The sequence below is a fragment of the Pieris rapae genome, chromosome 17 (assembly GCF_905147795.1).
Source record: "Pieris rapae chromosome 17, ilPieRapa1.1, whole genome shotgun sequence".
Taxonomy (NCBI): Eukaryota; Metazoa; Arthropoda; class Insecta; order Lepidoptera; family Pieridae; genus Pieris; species Pieris rapae.
The window spans coordinates 7,462,749-7,483,337 of NC_059525.1; the positions used below are offsets into that span (position 1 = coordinate 7,462,749).

At 36.3% G+C, this 20,589-nt stretch overlaps 1 protein-coding gene across 6 annotated transcripts; it reads left to right on the forward strand.

Annotated features, from left to right (window-relative positions):
- Window positions 1–45: 45 nt before the first annotated feature.
- LOC110997350 (protein Gawky) lies at window positions 46–19,777 on the forward strand. 6 transcript variants are annotated; one of them, XM_022265471.2, is made up of 18 exons: window positions 46–165; window positions 1,108–1,208; window positions 1,464–2,473; window positions 2,656–2,757; window positions 3,175–3,300; window positions 3,574–3,743; window positions 3,814–4,368; window positions 5,247–5,695; window positions 5,965–6,219; window positions 6,446–6,602; window positions 7,969–8,091; window positions 8,723–8,860; window positions 9,390–9,544; window positions 10,338–10,470; window positions 11,191–11,520; window positions 12,995–13,114; window positions 13,654–13,794; window positions 13,884–19,777. In XM_022265471.2, exons 3-18 carry the CDS (start codon window positions 1,687–1,689, stop codon window positions 13,998–14,000), a joined length of 3,858 nt encoding a protein of 1,285 aa, XP_022121163.2. In that variant the 5' UTR covers window positions 46–165; window positions 1,108–1,208; window positions 1,464–1,686; the 3' UTR covers window positions 14,001–19,777. The 6 variants fall into 6 exon arrangements, with proteins under 6 accessions (XP_022121163.2, XP_022121168.2, XP_022121165.2 ...); XM_022265473.2 differs by lacking the exon at window positions 46–165 and adding an exon at window positions 294–354; XM_045631869.1 differs by lacking the exon at window positions 46–165 and adding an exon at window positions 386–440.
- Window positions 19,778–20,589: the final 812 nt, after the last annotated feature.

A 20,589-nucleotide genomic window follows, 5' to 3' on the forward strand; every position in this document is an offset into this window, starting at 1 on the left:
TGAAAATGGCAACCTTCTAGAATAGGTCTGGTAATACAAGTTGTCGTGCGAACCCCGACGACGAAATCATTCCATCCAGCCGTCTAAGTCGTGTTCTTGGGGTTTGGGATTGTAATTTTATAAAAATCTATATCGTGATTGTGCCAACAAGCTTATAGAACAAAGGTAATGTCATAGTTCCGTAAAATAATAACCAAAGTGATGTAAATTATCATAGAACCTTTTAAGCATTTATGGCATCGCTTTCTCGGGCGTATCTATTGTCTCGCTCTAATAAGCGGCGCGTCAAGATCGCACAGAACGTCTGTCTCGTTCTAACTAGTAATATAACACCGTTGCGCTCGTTCGTGTCACGTAAGAATTTTTTGTATTTTCTCCTGCAAAACTGTGATATTTTGGTGTTTTTTTAGACTTAAAGTGAAATTTGAGTGTCTTTTCATGTATGGAAATGTTTTTATTCGGGTTTCTGCTTTGTATTAAGCTAATAGGTCGTCCTAACTTTCACTCTAGCTGTAGATTGTAGATAGGTACTCTAGATAAATATATAACATAGATATAGGTATAGAATCTGTAGATATTCAACATCGACACTCAAGGCCGAAATATACACAAATATAATATCAGTCTACTATGTACCTGCTTCTGAAACTAAAACGAAAATCATAATCTAGAGAAAAGTGAGGTTTTATCTTAAATTCCGTTTCTGTGCAGTATTAAAATCAGTGTAATCATTGATTTGTGAATTTGTTGTTCGAATCGTTGCGACTCGCGAATCGCTACTGTGGCTTGATATGCGCTTATCATGTCCGCGACGCAATATGCTGTCAATTTTATAATTTTAATACCAGCGGGAGCCAAGTTACATGGATTGGTATAATATGTCTAGTTATTGTTTAAAAAGAATAAAAAATAAACAGAGTATACATTTTCACGTTCCGTAGTCCTTGAAATAACCTCAAATATTTTTGACTTAATGTGGAGTTTTTAACAGGCTCTTTTAAATTATTGATGTTGCTTGCTATGTACAATTACCATTGATATAGAAGTTCCATTTAGTTATTTTTTTGAAAAGTATTACTATAATAAATTTGTATTTTTTATATTCAGACAAAGTGAAACGAGACGAGCTACTGCAAAGCTGCTTCAAAGGATCTGCCGAGCCCGCATTATCTGTGATATACAGCTCAGCCTCTCGTCCGTCCTATAAGGTTTGTAAATGAAATATTTTATTATCATTAGTTTCCAAGTGCATTATTATTAGTCTGTATCGTAAAGTATATCTGGTTTTGATATATTTTAAGATTACATAATATAATTTTAGGCTGATGTCTATTATAGTATATAGTTAATCAACACCATGTTGATACATGGCACAAACTTTTTGAAACATGTTTCATCTCATAGTTTTATTTATCATGCACACAGGATATTGGCATTCCATTACCAAAAACATTCTGTTCTAGGGCTGGGCCACTCGGGGCTAGAGGCATCCACAGCAGCTTCCAGCGGTGATCTCATTCTTGCCCTCTATTATAGAGGCACTAAACACTGCTACCTGCTTAATTGACTGCATCACTACAAACCATTGTTACTTAGTCTTTAATTGAAACAATATGCAATCTGTGAAAATAAGTATAAATTTAGCTGGATATTGTAGAAAATTATTCTATTTATAATAATTGTCTGATGTCTAATGTTTCTGTAATATTATGTGTTCCATATCTATTTAAGGATAATTGTTACTCCAATATTGATACTGTTACCGAACCAATGCAATGTAATTACTCCACCTCAATGGTGGTGATCACAAATAAAATTGGTGCTTTTAAGCGAGTCGAAGAGAAGAATGAAAGTCAGCGAGTTAGTGTAAAAATGGTAGATAATAATATTTATAATGTAGAATTTGTTGATAGGATCCAACAAAACCAAATGATTGGCGGTACGCCTAACTACTGCATTCCTTTAATGATTAACGCCATAACAGTCCAGGGTATCTCATACAGTGACCCGTATTTCAGTAGCTTTAACTTAAACTATAAGATGGCGTTTGGAGCGCCAGAGTATATGAACAAGTCTGATTACGCTTTTAAATCCTCAGTTTGTATTATACGAGATGAACCTTGCACGAATAAGACACAATTACTAAATATGGAGTCTGCTCATAATAATATGAATTGCAAAACTCGAATGATAACACATGAAAAGTCTGTAGACAATCACCATGACAATAAGATATTGAGCGTCGGTGATTCAATGAGCCAGTCGGCGGTATTGAAGACGTTCAAAAATGGCGATCTGACATTAGATGGTATGTTGGCATTGGCGGAGAATGAACAAAGAATCTTGAACGATATTAAGAAGAGTGAAGAAATAGATACTTGGGGTGTGCCTCGTCGCTTGCGATTGTGCGGTGGCGGTGAAGGCTCTCTAAATGCTGCCTCAGGCTGGGGAAGCCCACCCACTTCTAATAATGGTACGTAAAATACTCTTGGGTTTTAGGGTCTTAAAGTATCTTTTTTGTCAGTAAGTTTGTGAAAATTTGTCAATATAGGGTTATAAAAGACTTAAGTTTAACATTTATTAATAATGTATAATAGCTATTTAATATAGGCATAATAGGAATTAAAAAAAAAACAAATACAATTTTTTTTGCAGCTGGTAATTGGGGTGGTAATTCCAGTGTCCAAACTAATAATGGGACAAATAATACTCAACCATGGAACAACAATCAACGACCACCGACTTCACAAGCCGACAGTTAGTTGATTATTTTTTATTTCTAAAAATCATGTATTTAATATATTACTATTAGATTAGGTTAGGTAAATGTTCTCAAGTCTTCACAACTTACTGATATATGCTGAACGCAATCATTCATATTTCGAATTTTCCTGTAGCAGATGTAAAATTGAATTTACATTGATTGCCTCTATCCATTTCATTAAAACCAGCTACTCTAATATATTTTTTTAAATTAAAATTTAAAACTCATTATTCTAATAGGATTTATGTATTAAATTATATTGTTGCTAACTGACGTATATTGTAATATTTATTGATGTCCTTCTAACTCACTAGTTAATAATATCATCAAAGTTGGGTTTCTACATAGTAAATTTGAAATAAAAAAAAAGTAATTAAGGACACAAATATTGATGAGTTGTTTGCTTGCAGTGAACAGCAATAAGGGCAGTGGCAATCAAATACCGCCGACCAGTGCGGCATCACAAAATTGGCAAAGCTCCCCACCAAACATGCCAAATTCCCAATCCAACAATAACAGTGCGCCTTCGAGCAATGGTATTAACTTTAAAAGGATCTATTATTTAATTAATTTGTACGAGTTTTTTAGTCGTACATATATTTAATCATGATTTTAACAAGTTCAATGTAGCCTCAATCACAGGCTTTTACAATTTGCTATCCATAAATAGTCATTAACTAATCACAGCATTCATAGCCCAAAAGTACTGTTTTGATGTATCATTAATCAAGTGACTCAAATGATCACTAATTGGTAGCATTAGAAATTAATGAGTTTGATTAAAACCTTTTTGTTTTTGTAATTTTTAGGTACAAACGGAAACGGAAGCGGGAGTAATATGGCAAACGCAAATGCCAATGCGAATGGACCGACTTCAAATGGCAACAATGGAAACTCGACAAATAATACGTCCTCTGCGAAAATAGAACAACTTAATTCTATGAGGGAGGCACTATTCAGTCAAGATGGCTGGGGCGGCGTAAGTAGACCGATATTTAGTAATTTTTTCAAATTTCTAAAATTGAGATTTATATGTGTTTTTTTTATAGCAACACGTTAACCAAGACACAAATTGGGATGTGCCTGGCTCTCCCGAACCCGGAGCTAAGGTGGACGCGGCTGCAGGGCCACCGCCTTGGAAACCAAATATTAATAATGGTGCTTTTCTTGGAACCGACCTATGGGAGGCCCACTTGAGGAACGGTGGACAACCTCCGCCGCAACCCGCGTCCAAGACGCCCTGGGGTCACACCCCCACTACAAACATTGGTGGGACGTGGGGCGAAGACGACGACGCCGCGGATTCTGCTAACGTATGGACCGGACCGCCGCAGCAACAGTGGGCTGGGGGACCGCCGTCTCACTCGCAGCAGTGGGCAGTACCAAAGAAAGACGACTGGAACGCTTGGGGTGAACCTCACCGGCCATCTGACCCCAGACTGGACGCCCATCGCACCCCAGACCCCCGACAGCAACCCCCAGAACTGCGCGGAGGGATATCCGGCCGCCTCAATGGCGATATGTGGAATCAACATCATCAGCATACGGCTGCCGCTCCCAACAAGATGATGCCTAGTGGTGCTGTTAACCAATGGGGTTCTCAGGTAAAAATTTCGTTAAATTTTAAAATTAATTAATTTAAAAAAAACGGTAAAAATTTATAAGAAAAAGTTTTTTAAATGTTATAAAGTTAGTCATAGCAAGTAAAAACAAAGTATTGCATTACATATATAAAAAATCAAAATACAGTGGATTTTGCGTATGACGACGATGAAGGGCAGTGGTTGAGATAAAGACATGTACAGGTGTTTTATATTATTGAGAACAATTGCACATAGTTTTTTATTCACCGGTACATTAAAAAAAATAAGTCTAAAATCAAATTTAAAATTGATGTATAAATTTAACACCGAAACTCCTACTTAGCTGATATCTATAAACAATAGGTAAAGGGTTGCTGACCAATCTATGTAAATGTAAACAGTAGATAAGAAATGTTTGTAAAAGAAATCTTATATATATACTTTGTCTTTGGCGGCTGACTCCGGTCGCAATATCTCCATGGAATTTCTAGGAATTTGTTTCATATTATTTATTAAACCAGTCGCTCCATCGAACTCGTCATTACATCAAATCGATGAAACCGCATGAATTTTGTACTAAAGTATGCTTTAAATTCAACGGAATTAGATTTAACATCGTAATAGCTAAATTGTCGCTACAACCAAGATGAAATCCACTGTATAAACCACTTTCGTAGGAATGACAGCCGTAACAGTGGTCTGATAAATATAAATGACATAATATGGTCATTTATAATATTGCTCTCTTAATACATTTGAATTTATATTTTGACTGCTAGTATTCTATTTTCACACAAACCTTGAAGGTTGTCTGTTATACGTCGTAAAATTCACTTGTGTTATATTAATGAAATAGCGGTCTTAGAATTTATTGTCTTAATAATAGAATTTTATTGTAGGGACCGAAGGACGGTATCAAGGTGAGCGGTTGGGAGGAGCCTTCTCCGCCGGCTGCGCGGCGCGCAGCGGGTGCCTTCGACGACGGTACGTCCCTATGGGCCCAACGCTCGGGCATGGGCGGCGGCATGGCTAGAGGTGCGCCCCAAGGCCCCCCCGCCCCGTCGAGGATCCCACCCACCCCCTCGAAGCCGGAAGGTGTCTGGGCCACGCACTCCCAGCGAAATGGCTCCTGGGAGGAGTCCCACGCGGGCTGGCCCGATCGTGACGTCCCATCCTGGTCGGACAGTTCCGCTCCCGGTCTATGGCCCGTACCGAAGCCGAAGCCGGCCGGTCCCGCTGGGGCCTGGCCTGATGATATCGCCGAGTGGGGAGGCCCCAAACCGCCTCAGGGAGGTTCCATCGGCAAGCAGCTGACTAAGGAGATGGTCTGGAATAGTAAACAGTTCAGGTTAGTATTCTACCATTATCTATAACAGTTATTTATAGGTAAAGTTATATTTAAATTGACACAGGCACATTTTACAGACATAATTTATTATTTATTTATTTTTACTACATTTTTCTATCTTAACAGTAATTACTAATACGATCGAATTCCAAAATCCCACACCAACTATTCTAGATAAAAACATTAAAAAATTAAACTCCTAAATCTATTTATCCATAACTAACAATATAGTAACATAATATAAAATAACACAAAATTCAATATCCTAGAATTCTCTTGGAAATGGGATACAAAAAGGAAGAAGCCGAGGCAGCTCTGCGTAGCCGCGATATGAACGTAGAAGAGGCGGCAGAGATGCTAGCAGCCGCTCGCGGTGATAGCTGGCGTCGGGATGACCACTTCCACCATGGACCGTTCCAGCAGCAACCGGCAGTTCCGTCAGTTTCGCCAGCAGTGGTACAGAAGCTGCTGAACCAGCCACCTCCGCATGCGGTTCAGCATCATCCATCCTTTAATCATAACAGGTGAGAAAAACCTGGATCTTATAATAGATACCAAAATAATCATTAAAATTGTCTGTTAAGAGTACTTTGGTTAAATATCACATAAATTAGTTAAAGAGTTAAAAATCTAGTTAAAAGTAAATGTTGTTTTTTTGTATAAAAAATTAAAATTAAAATTTTTATAGATTTCATTTTAAAGCCTCTAAAATAAATACTATATACTATAATATATTTTGTAAAAATCCAGCGGTTCTGGAAATAGCAGCCAACCCAGCACAGCCCAGCTTCGGATGCTAGTTCAACAGATACAAATGGCTGTGACCGCTGGATACCTCAACCATCAGATATTGAACCAGCCGCTTGCTCCACAAACCTTGGTTCTACTTAACCAACTCTTACAACAGGTAAACAATATATTTATTTATTTACCAAAATATATATGGAGCGACTTGAGCTGCGTTTGCTTGTACTACTAATACTGATTTAGGCCCATATTTGAATCAATTCCTTATCATACATTGAATGTAATGCTCAAAAAGTAAGAAAAAAGTTTCTATGTGTGACAGTTCTTGAAAGTAGATTTTGAAAAAAGAATTCAACAAATTAAAATTAAACTCTACAATACAAATGTCAAAAAACACAAAATAATAATGACAGATTACACCTTCAATTACGTATTTAAAAAAAAATGATATTCATTATTAATCAAAAGTCTTAATTCCAATTGGTATATTATAGTATCAGAAACATTGCACAGTAGGGATGGGAAGTCATGACCTTATGTTTGAGAGGAGAACGTGAACAACTTTTAAGAGTTAAAAGGTTCTAATAAAGTGCTTCAATAGATAAACTTGTACTTAACACAGTACACTTTAATTAAACAAGAACTAATGAGTTTTACAATTAACAGTCACAGTGTAGCATCGTTACTCGGTAATTACACGTAATGGAGTTTTAATGTTGAAAGTAGTTTTTTACTGTGTAATTTATAACGATTAATATGATTAAGTCAATCTTTAAATGTACATTTTAACAAAATAATTCAATTCTCTCTTGAATTAGAGTATACTCAAATAGCCGTTTCATAATTACTTTGGACAGACAAAATTCTCATTATGTATTTGTTACTATAGAAGCTATACAAATTGATGTTTTTAATTCTGTTTATATGTATGGTTTTTAAAATTCGAATCAAATTCATAAATTCAAGAACCCGCCAAAACGCTTCTGTAGACAAGATGGCGTCGCGCCAGTTCCTACGATGTACCATTCTTGAACACGTTTTTGACGTGATAATCATATTTAATTTACGCATATTATTTTTCAATTAACAGTTAAGGAAATTAAAGTCGAAAATAGAATTAGGATTAGGCAATCTACAGCATCGTCTATTGCAGTAAAATAGACGATACCCTTTGTGTCACAAGACAATCAATATTATAAATAATAGATTTTGTTGTTTTTGTTTTATTATCCAAATTTCATTCAATAATTTATTTTTAATACAATACAATAACCTCTATTAATTTATGTTTTTAGAATATTATTTAGGATTACATTATTATTATAAAATTTATATTATTAAGTATTATTTTATTTTACATTATTAAAGGGATGTTGCCACCATAGACTTTGTTTGTTCTTCAAGTACCTACAGAGCATATGTTATGTTTAACTAGTTTAAAATTAATTTACCTTCTATTTGTGTTTATGACTTTAAAGATTTTTTTCTAAATAATGAGAGTTTTCTTAATGAATTTGTTTTAACAGATAAAGGTGCTTCAACAATTGATGCAACAACACACATTGGCCATTTCAAAGGCCAATTCGTCCCTGGCACTTCAGTACTCCATGCAGGTCTCCAAGACGAAGCAGCAGATTACCGCATTACAGGTAATACTATTTTTTTTTTCTCGAAATAGATTTTATATTTTTATTGTTTTGTATTATTTAAATTGTATGACACACGTTTTGTTTGATGGGTACGTCAGAAAGCGCCATCGTCCGCCGCTACTTCATGTGCATGAAGTAAAGTCCTTCTGAAAAAGGCAGAATTCGGAATAATAGACCTTTTTCATTGTCCGTTGAAGGAACTGGCAAAAATTCTATTATTTGTTAGTGCCTAACACTGTTTGAAGGTGTCAACTAATTTTAAATGTTTAAATTATGAGCTAATAACAGACAAAAACTTAGGTGTGGTTACGACGTTAACAAAAACTTGGCTTTTAAGGGTTCATAAATGTAGGTTATACCTCAATACAGAACAGTTGACCTTTTTGGACATTATCGGAAACACGAATGTTGTATTACCATTTATGAGTGTAGAAAAAAAGTAAAAAAATGACTGCCATTTTAGCTTCAAATGTGCAACGATTGCTAACATTTGGTTTACGGTTCTAATTATTAAGTAAAATATATATGTGTAATTTAATTAATGTTAGATTTCATAACTCAAACTATTTTATATTAGGTCGGTAGGAGAAATAAGTAAATACATTTAATATATGTATATATATTTTTTCAGAACCAAATAGTAAACCAGCAAGCTCTATACATGAAGCAGCAAGCTGGTGGCGCTGATTTGTACAAGCAGAGCCATGATCCATTGACTCAGCTCGGCAACAACTTCAGCGATATGACAATTGGCAAAGATTCACAGGGTGTAAGTTTTTTTTTAAATTTTTTTTGGCGTTGCATCATCCTGAATAGTAAAATATTATTTTTTTATTTACACCGCAAGTAGATTTAATCAACTGTCTAGAGATTTAATTAACTCCTTTACTGCTACATATATACAGCCAAATTTTAGTACAACATACACAGGTTATATCAAATGTCCCGGCCGAATTCTATAGTATAAGGTTTTTATTAACAACGACAAAGGCTGTTACGATTATTAGTTTTAACGACTAAATCTCAGTAGTACCTTCGATGTCGTTACAAAAGATTTTAGTGTTTTATAAATAATAATAATATTCTTACAACTCCTAAGTCAATATAATAAAGTTCAAAATTAAAATAAAATAAAATACAAAATTGCTACTGCAAACATGATATCATTTCAAATTAAGTATCAAGTCTATTTAGGCTGTCAAACTATGACGTCCATGTTTTAATATACAAATAAATATAGCACACCAACTGTATTCTTTTTCATATATTCCAATAGTGAGAATATAATATTTGTGTAGGGATATGGCGCCACAAACCAACAATCGCGACTGAACCAGTGGAAGCTGCCGTCTCTAGATAAGGAGAGTGAAGGGACGGACTTCAGCCGCGCCCCTGGTACTGCTAAGAGTGCCACCAGCCCCCAACTTAACCAGATGGGCTTGCAGCCCGACTCGTAAGTTATATATCTAGTTAGACGTGAGACACTCTAATGATTATAAGGTTAATAGCATAAGGGCCGTTCATAAAATACGTCACACTGAAATCAGCTTTTTTTGACCCCCCCCCCCCATTGTCACGCTGTGTCACACTTTTTGTGACCCCCCCCTAGAAATATTTCGTCACAAAAACTACGACCCCCCCCCCCCCCCCCCCCCCTACTGAGTATGATAAATTCTAGAGAAATAGTATTTTCATTTGTTACTGAATCGAGAGCGCAGGGTACGTGGAAACGTTACTCTCTCAAGTATTGGAAAAACAAAGAAACCCGTTGTGAGCGCTCATGTCATGTAATAAACGGCGAACGTCACGCTGCCCTATACCCCCCCTCCCCCCTTGTCACATCTTGTCACACTCGGCCAGACCCCTCCCCCCCCCTTGTATGCGAACGTAGTTTATGAACGGCCCCATACCAATAATTAAAAGTCCGGCAACACACTCGCGAGCTCCTCTCAGGTATTGAGAGTCCATGGGCGAAGCAAATCAGATGTGTCTCCTGCCCGTTTGCCTTCTGTTCTATAACAAATAGCATGTGGTCCATAATTCATTAATAGTCTTAATATAATAAAGTCTGTCATTGACTGTATAATAATTTTAAAGTAAATAAAAATAAAAGATTTTCCTTATTTAAAGTATATCTAACCTTGTTTTAACAAAAAAAATTTTTTTTTTAATTTGAAGTATGTTTTAGAAAAAGAATTTGTTGGTTTTTTGGGAGCTATGAGATATAGGAGTTAATGTGTTTGCAGCACTTGGGGCGTAGGACGCGGGGCCGAGTGGGGCGAAGGCGCCGACGTGGCCGACGGCAAGGACTGGCCTGCGCACACGCATCCACCCGTTTATGATCTCGTGCCGGAGTTTGAACCTGGCAAACCTTGGAAGGTGAGATTTGTCTGTCTGTTTATATAGGTTCTTATATTTGGTTTGGTATGAAGATCTTATATGTGTATGGTGTAATAACTTTCCTTTTTTTTTCATTTTATGTAAACTGTGTTTTTTTTTGCGTTGATTGCATTCATTATGAGCCCTTCAGGGTTAAGTTTAAAAGTGTTATGTTTTGTACCAAAGTAATGGAAGTTTTTATTCTATTGTGACGCCTGGCGTTCCAAAACAGTGGTTTTTAAAACACTTTCTGACGCTTCTCAGACCGCTTTGTGAAACTAACTGCTAGTGAAGTATTTACAAACTGATACGACTTAAGAAAAGAGCGTTACATTCCTTGAAAGGTCGGCAACACACCGCTTGTTTATCATAATATATAGCATCCTGTCCCATAGTAAAAAACTTCAGTTTATTCTTATTAATACGGACGCGAGACTCATAGCCATACATTTTTGATGTACAGGAGTTAGTAAGTATCGTTGCTAAACTAATATTTATTATTAAATAATAATATTATTTATTATTATTTGTATTTAACTGTTTTTGATTGTTTTAAACATGCACCACGGAGTAATTGTCTTCTAGTGACCCACAACACAGGGCTTCCCTAGTGTGGCGACTAGCGACATATCAATCTTGTCACAACCCTTTTGTCATAAAGTTTTTATTTATTATTTAGTAGGAATGCCTGTTTAATATAAACAAATATCTATTACCCAGGGTAATCAACTAAAGACTGTAGAAGACGATCCAGCCATGACTCCTGGATCAGTAGTGCGATCTCCACTTTCACTCACCGCTATCAAAGATTCGGATATGCTCGGTGGGAAGACCTCCCCACCCGGAGGGGAAAGAAGCCTCTCCTCCTCCACCTGGAGCTACCCCCCCGTGACAAGCGCTGGGGGGCTGAAGACTGACGCATGGGGAGCAAAGGGTAGAGTCGCCCCACCCGGACTTAACAAGTGGCCCCAGCACCACTCGAATAACTCCCGTAGCGTCCCATCTTGGCAGGCCTCAACTTGGCTGCTGCTGAAGAATCTTACTGCTCAGGTAAGCGGCAAATACGTTTAAATTAACTTTTATGGGTTGTAAGATACAACTCTTTAAATATGACGTCATAAAGGTAATATTAAGACAAACTTGGATTATGATAAGACCCACCTATAACACGACTCTACAAAAAAAATTTCGTTCTTTTTCCTAAAGTTTATACTATTATTTTCCAGTTAGTTATGCACAAAAACGAAAAGAAAATACCTTTTTTCGGTATAAAGTTTGCTTATGTGATAGATATAATAATAATACTTGCCAATACAATGAAAACATGATGGGCTATATTATATGGATGGGATAATATAGTCATTAGGGGTTTATTGATAGAAAGTAGCTATGAAAAGTGTGCACTTTTAAGTTATTTTCCACTTTTCTGTAAGCTAATTTGATAGTAAAACTTAATAAAAATATAATAAACATTTTTATTTCAATAATTTTATTTTCAATCAAAAATTAAAATCCGAGATTTTTTAAAATTTCGTTCAATCAGTCTTCTAAGAACAAAAGCAAAGTTTTTCATGCCATATATTTTTTTTCCGTCTTATTACGACCTAAACTACCGAAATTTAATGCTTTGCAATCAAAGTCAAATTTCATGTTGACCCGTGTAATAGCACTTTTGAACGTTAAATAAAATATAATGATGATTCTAGTTGGCCTTTTAAAAATATTCACGCAGGTGCCAAGTTGAGTTGTGCGTGTGAACCGTACAACTAGTTTATACCAGAATTTAAAAAAAAACAAACGAGTCCAACAAACTCGCATTCTAGTTTGTTTGCATATGGGTTTTATGTATTCAATTATGAGATATTATATACATGCTGATATCATACTCGAAACTGTAATATTAGTTAGAAATGTTTAGTTTGACAAGTACGTAAATTATTTGTATGAAAATCAATGTCAAAATTTTGACTTAAAAAAATTTAATCGAAATTATTGTATTCAAGTAGTCAAAAAACATATTTAATTCAATGTGCTAAATATTGTTTTGTAATACTCTATCGTCTCATGTCGTAATCCGATACAATAACTTGTTTTCAATTGTCTAATGTATGCAAATATAACAAAAGAATATCGATATTGCCTTGGCCTAGCTTAACGGGGTTTTAATTTCGCATCTTACACTATTAAATTGGTTTAAACTATTATTTCTGATGAAATGTTTTTTTATTTGTCCATTGTTTTTTATATACAGTTAGATGATATTTAGTTTATAGAAATCACCCATTACTGTGCAATTTAATGATGTTTTGCTAAAAATAAATTAAATTCGTGTATGTCAAAAAGTGGTTTTTATGTAAGCGTTTTATGTAAGCTATGGAAAATGGAGGATTAATATAGGAATTTAATATAAATTATCTACAGAAAGTAACTTTTGTGGTCTCTGGCAATTTTAATAGACTTGAACTAAGAATATAAAGATAGTAAAAAGGTATAAAGATAATAAAAAAGAAAAATTTGTTATCAGATCGACGGATCTACTTTGAAGACACTGTGCGTACAGCATGGTCCATTGCAGAACTTCCATCTGTACCTTAACCAAGGGGTTGCTCTCGCTCGCTACTCCACACGCGAAGAGGCTGCTAAGGTAAGGCCAAATATTCATCTGCCAATTGAAAACATATTCCTTTAGTGAAATTTAATTGAAAATATACAGTCAAAACAGTTTAGAACAACATACCGGCTATATTTATTTATTAAGTATATGACATCATACATACTAAATCTACGGATAATTTTACAAAATAATCTTAAATGTATCACAATTAAAGTAAACATAAGTTTTACAAAAAAACATATATACTTTACATAAGATAAGCACACAATAATATATAAACCAAAATCAAAGGTCGCGGCTTCATTCTATATCTATATATAGGTGTCTTAATAACAACGCCACCGGCTATCGGTTTTTACGACCAAGTATTAGTTGTCCCTTCGATGCAGGTATAATAGATTTTGACTGTATTAAGTTTTTCTCTTTTGTTTAATATTATTTGAATTTAAGACGTAGTTCCCTTATTTATATCACTACATTATTTCTAGTTAATTTAGTAATATTGATTATTTATTATTTTATTTGGTTAATTAATGAGAATAATAAAGTTTATGTTATTATGGTAACAGGCTCAAATGGCCCTCAACAACTGTGTGCTAAGCAACACTACTATATTTGCGGAGTCTCCAGTCGAATCAGACGTGCAGCTCCTTCTGCAGCATCTCGGGTCCAGCGGCGGACCCGCTTGGAGAGCCGGTGGAGGCTCTAAGGTACATTATATTTTTATTTTTTTGATGCTCTTGTAATACGTTTTATAGAAATGAATGAGCCAAAAATATTAACATGATTGATTTTGCAGCAAGAAAACTGGGGCGGATTCCCCGGGCTCTGGCCCGACCAGCACGAGGCTCGCGCTACACCCTCCGGTCTCAACTCGTTCCTGCCCCCGGATCTACTCGGTGGAGAGTCCATTTAAGCATCCTTAGATAAGTCCTAACATCTATAAGGTCTCAACGTGTCTCACGATCCACTTAAATTGCGTGTCAACAAATTTGTGCAACTTTCCAAAGCACAAATCGGGCACCAATACAAATTAGTGTTCCGAAGTTGCACACTTTTGTCCGCGCCGCTATGTACAAATGTAAAGGTTCGGACCGAAATAGGTGTCTAGTTGTAATTACGCTTTCCCCTGAGTGGGATTTTCGCCTAGTCACGTGGTGCGGGCGGGCCGAGGGACGTCTCGTCTAGCAGATTCTGGGACGCCTACACCCGCCCGCGGTAGCCAACTGTCCACATACTATCGTCTGTTTCGTAAGTGTTCATTGTAGTATTTAGCCGTTAGCGTTAGATAGTCGCGAGTGGTGCGCGCGGGCGCGTGTAAGACGCGCGTGCGCACGCGTCGTCGCGAGCACCAAATATGGTAGTGTCGGCGGTAGGGTTAGAGTCGCGGGCTACCTCACTCACTCGTCCCGTGCCGTGTCGCTTGTACCGAAACTAACCTTTGTAGGCCGAACGTGAAATTCAAAAATGGAATTCCGAGTGATTTTAAAAATCGAACGGCCGCGATTCCTACGCGGACTACAAGCGTCAGTTTTCCTTCCGTACGAGTGGCATATGTTAGCGTGTATTTATTTTGTTGCGTCCGCGGGCTGTTGCTGTTTCGCCGCGCGGATGATTGCGTTCCAAGTTTTTCTTTCGCGTTTTTTTTTTGTCGTTTTTATTCGCTTACCGTGTCGTATTTATATTATTTATTTCGAATTCGCTCGTCGAGCTCTCGTTTTCCAGTAGTGATATTTTAATCAGCAATAACTTTTAAGTGCATTTTACCCGGATTGAATATGTTTTATTAGTCTTTAAATTTTATAAATAATACGTAAAATAAAAAAAAAAAAAACAAAAAAAAGATTGAGATTGGAAGTGCATTCTAGTAGCGATAAATTCCTTTAAGCCGTATAGTCTGAAGGGAGGCGGCCGGCTCGCCCCGTGATGTGATCTTGCCTAAGGAGTTAGCGAGTTAGAGAAGTGGAGGAGCCGAGCCGTCGAGGCACCGCCGATGCCGATTCCCCAAATTTTTTCCAGTATTTGTGATTCAAGTGCCACTTTATGTTTAAATAAATATATAAAACGATTATCTAGATTATACGATTAATGTAAGGGTAACCTAATATATTAAATTAAAAATTGTTTTATCATTTTATATTACATACATTTGTGAGACATGTTATAAAGTACTATAATTGACGGTAATTTAAATATTACACTTTTGTGTATAGATAAGTATAAAGTTCTAACTTAAATTTAGCCATATCAATATCTATTTAATGAAAGATTTGTGGTATTTTCTATAGGCTCAATTTGAACGTTATTCAAAGTGACATATGCTTTAGATATTCTGTTAATAATATACCTGTAGCGGTAGACGTCTCGGTATTACGATCATCGTAGTCTAAGCTAACTTAAGTCTATAGGCGTATGATATTTTACGGCAACGATCGCACTTGTAAATGTTCGTTATATAAAAGTTTATTTACATTTTTATTTACTTTAATTTATTGATGGTGTGCCACAGAGATACTCTGCCAAAATATTATATCATTACCAGTATATTATGGGGTATGGGCAAAGGGGCCCAGGCGTCGTCGAAGCGAGATTTGGCCGCCATGAATATTTCTGCAGCGTTCACGAAAGCGTTTCTCGTACATTGAGCATCTTCCAGTGATCTTATTAACGATTAGTGCTAAGTTAGCTGTAAGTATTCGCTGTACCTTAGCGAGCCACGCGCTCGTGTACTCTTCACAAAGTAATATAAAGTGTGTTCGTGAGTTTGGTAACGATCGCTTCGGATACGTAGCTCTAGTTCTCTATGTGTTCACATAACAACTTCCCAAGTACTGGACGGTTGCGTATTCTTTGCCGCCTTTGTAGTCCCGCTTCTGGATTGTCGAAGGCACGTATGCACTGAGTATTTATAGGGGCCATAATGACCGTGTCATCGCGACTAATGTTAGGTGCCAAAGAATCAGTATCAAAGAATTGAGACGGTGGCTGGAACAAAATTCATAGCATTTGCTTAGACATATCTTCCAAATTGTTTTGAAATTATTTGCGGTACGGGTTATTGATCTGATGTTCCTATACCATTCGTGTTACGTCTGCGCAACAATAGTGCGATAGCAGGCCAACGTCAATTCTATTGTTGTCGAGCTCAATTTTATGTGAGGGTGTTTCTTTTATCGATTTGATAAGGTTGAATAAAAGTATATTATTTTTAATCGTCTGGTGTATTTCTGTCCACGTATACACCGAAACACGATGCCTCAAGCGCAGTTGCCTACTGGTTTTTAATATGAATTTAATACAGCAATAAAATTGATTAAAAAGAAAGAAAAAAAAAATTAATTTTTATAAGATTTTTTCAATTTTTAAATTTAGTCAAGCCAAGTAACGAAAGTATAATGATCCAGTGCCCTGTAGTGTATGTGTCCATAGATTAAAGACGATAGAAGTCATGCCTTTTTAGTCAGTTAACGTGTAATCAGTACTTAATAATTGAGTAAAGTTAATTAATGCGTGTGGTGTAGCGGTGTTAGTTGTCGGTTCTCTGGCGAGCGGGGGCGCTTGTGTCGCGACAGCCGCACTCCTTTAGGGGGGTTGCACGCGAGCTTGCGATGGACGTCCGAGTGTCCGCCTAGAGCGTGTCCGCGAGCCTTAATATCCCGGCTAGGTTGTGAAGAGTGGCGTCTGCGCCGCGCTAACTGAATCTCCACTCGATTCATGGACTGCGTCATTTTCCTGCACACATTTGCGCCACGTGCAATTTAGTCTGTGTTATTATTATGTTGTTGTATATTTATAACGTACACATATACTATAATATGTATATATTGTGAAATTATATTAAAGATTTTAATACGCTTCACGCTTTCACTTCTAACATTTACGTGACTTGTTTCTGTTAACTAGAATAAATTTACGTACCTAAAAGTAATTATAATAATAACTATCATAGATACTTATTGTAAGAAAAAAGTAAAAAAAAAATAAAAAAAAAGAAAAATAATAAAAAAAAATGATAAAAAACCAATGATTGTGCCTCAATGAACTGTGGTACGTTACCGTAAAAGATGGCAGGTTGAATCGTTTCCTTCAAAGTTATTCGTGCGATAGGCACCGCTCGGACTAGGTGTAGACAATATAAGGCTGCGAGCACCGGGGCCCGCGCCAACGCCTTGTGTAATCATTAATGAGCTTAGCTACGTTTTACTTTTATTGTAAGTGTTATGTCATCAATCAACATTTTATATATATATTCCTATGTGTAAATAATATCTATTTATTTTTTTAATTTCATGAATTCCTATTCGTGACCGATTCCATAATACTTAAATGCCAAAGTCGATGTCTGATGCCATTAGATAATATTCTTGGATCTCCGACATCACAAACGTTGACCGTACAAATGGCAGCCATCTACCACCACCTGCCGCGTATCACGGCCCCCTAATCCAAGCTGCTCTGGTTATTAATTTAGCTCAAGTATTCTAATGGTAGTTGCTCATAATATTGTTGTTTTATTTTTATTATTTATATATTTAACATTTCCTTAGCGGAGTAAAAATTTAATTAGTATTGTCAGCTCCAATGATTAGTTTTAATGTATTTTTTTTTTAAATTAAATAGACCATCTTTGACGGCATCTTGTTTTGTCTGTCTCGATTAAATGCTGGCGCTCGCAAATATGGCCAATACGATATAGGTACAATAGTTTTTCTACTTATTTTTCTTAAACGAATATTTTTATATGTTGTATGTCGGACCGAGTCTCATGGTAAGCGCAGCATTTCACAAAGAACCGATCTCAGCTCGCTTTCGCATTTCACCGTCACAGTTGTGTAGGGACCAAATTGTCTACGAAATCTCATGTGCGCTCACCGCCGATGCATGCTAAAAGACATAATTTGTGACGTATTAGTTTAGGCGTCATAATCGTAGGTATAGTGCACAATTCAGGGCCTTTTTAAGTTGATAAGGTGATGTTCGCTTGTTGTCCTAATTTATATATATTTTTGTACGTTGATACAATAGAAGCACATTAGGTGATATTCTTACAATGAAACTAGTCTTCCTTATAATTGAGGTAGGTGGCGGAGTGGCGGCGATGCGGCGCCGACGTCGACACAAGAGGCAATCATTCCTCTAGTCTTGTTTTGTGGTGCGATTAAATGAATACCAAATATATACATACGAACACTTTGACTTAGTGGTTCGTAGACGATAGGCCGGCCTGAGCAGCTTGGACCCTGTGACTCGTTACAAGGGAATCGTTGGGTAGTATTATTGTATTGCATTTCTCTTTTGTCATAGTCACTCAAGAATATATTTAATTAATTGAGCTAATGCCTATAATTGGAATATCAGAGTTTATTTAGGATGTTTCATATTTTACATTTTAGTGTTTAAATATCTAAAATTTACCTTAATTATAGTAAATGGATTTTTGTATTATTGGTATATAGCTGTAAGTGAAAGGGTGTTGATAAACACAAATAATTGATTAATACAAAATATTTAAAAAAAAATTGTACTGAGTGACTTTACGTGTAAACAGCGGGCCATGATAAAATGTTGAACTAAGCTAAATTTCTCTAATGTAATATTAATGTGATCGCCGAAAATATTTTTAACTGCTATATTTATAGTTATCGTAGACCAATAAGTGAACATTCAGTCCGTTCGTTCGTTCATTGAGCAGTACTCGTCAAATGTACAATGGGCGCCAGTGCTCGTCACTGAGCGCGTTTCTCGTAAATACCTTTCATGATGCATTTTAATTTTTCTCACAAGAGTATAACGCGTGTAATGTATATAATTATTATGTATGTGTATCAAAGCCGACCCCTCCACGAAGTTAATTGATGCAGTAGACTCCGGTACTGCTCGCTAGCACAACACGTTGCTTCTCTAGTCTCTCGCATTCGAACATCGCTTTAGTGCTTTTGTTATCGAGCATAATTATATCATATCCTTATAACTAGTTGTATTCGTATTATTCTTTCATTAGATCTCTGTTGTACCTGTGTGAAGTTTATATTCATTGTTCAATTACTATAAGAGAATTGATACGGTCCCGACGCGTCGCGTCCCACCAAAACTTAACGTAGTTTCAACGACCAAATTTCCCAATGTTCCAATTTATCGTACAACTCGTATTGGCGACTTGTAACAATACTCTGCACTGTACACTTAGTCACTTTTGTACCTTGATTGTACTTGAATACCTATAAGTGAGGAACGACTAATCCAATTCTGAAATATACTTAATTTAAATTTTAACAGACTGATAGCTGTGATTAAGAAAATATTTTTAATATTATCCAGTGAGTCGGATGAGAATATTTATTTTGTTAGAGGTTTCCTACTGCCAGCGACACGCGTCTATGCGACGTACTGCGCGTAGATGTTAACTCACCCGTAGCGCGTAGCTCATCGCTTAGTAGGAGTGCGTCATCGAACCCACCTTGTCATTGTGCAGGACCATCCCAATGAGTCTTAGTCAAACCAAACCGCATGACATCTGTACGAATAGAGACTGATAACGATGTTAGGTATCCATTATTACCACCGATGTCGCCTGAACATTTCTTTTCCTTAACGTTGCATATCGTCTGACATGTCTTATTCGAATGAGTTCTCTGTGTTCGTGATAACATTCGGAAGTTTTCTATTAAACAGTTTCAATCTATTTGCACTAGATGCATTTATTGGTAGTGTGTGGCATCTCTCTAAAAGTAATAAAAGTATTGGCGTTGTTTTTTATAATAAAGTATATTTTTCGGTACCACCTTTGTTTTTGAAAGTACAATGTAGTTTTATATAAAGCGTGTTGCAGTGACGTAAAAATAACAATATCAAAATAATAATAATAGTGTTAGTTTTAAGCTGTCTCGTCTCGTAACAACCATGTAATAATCCTCCTTAATATTCGTACTCTTATCGGACATAATTGTAATAAGGCATTTTTCATAATTGAATATCAATAGGCTTAATATTAGAGGATTTTTTGTGCAAATCTCTGTGATGAGAAATTTATTCTAAAGATCTAGTATTAAACGATAATGAAACAGGTATTATGCAATATCTCGCGCGTTAGATAGATGTGTCGATTACAAAGTTTCAATATTTAGATATAAAGGGAATCTTTCGAAGGCGCGAGAAGTCCCCACTTACGCTTGAATATTTTATTGTTACCTGTTTCATTGTGACAAAAAGTTGAACTTTTTCAGTCTTTTTTCGCGCAAATGGTTGTGTATTAAGTTTTTATGTAGTACAAATGTATTCGCAATTTGATTGCTGCTGTAGTGTTCCTTAAGTTCTTTTGTAACTATTCGGCATTTATTTGAAACTCGTTTATTATTCTCTCAAATTGTGTGTTTGTGAGTTGTCATAAGGTTACGCCTAAGGGAGTAGGGTGAAATGAAGCACATGGTTTGTGAACGTGTCAGTCGTTCGCACGGAGGCCGACGCGGTCGCTTCGATTGCATAGTACGCTTTAAGAGAGCTGAGCG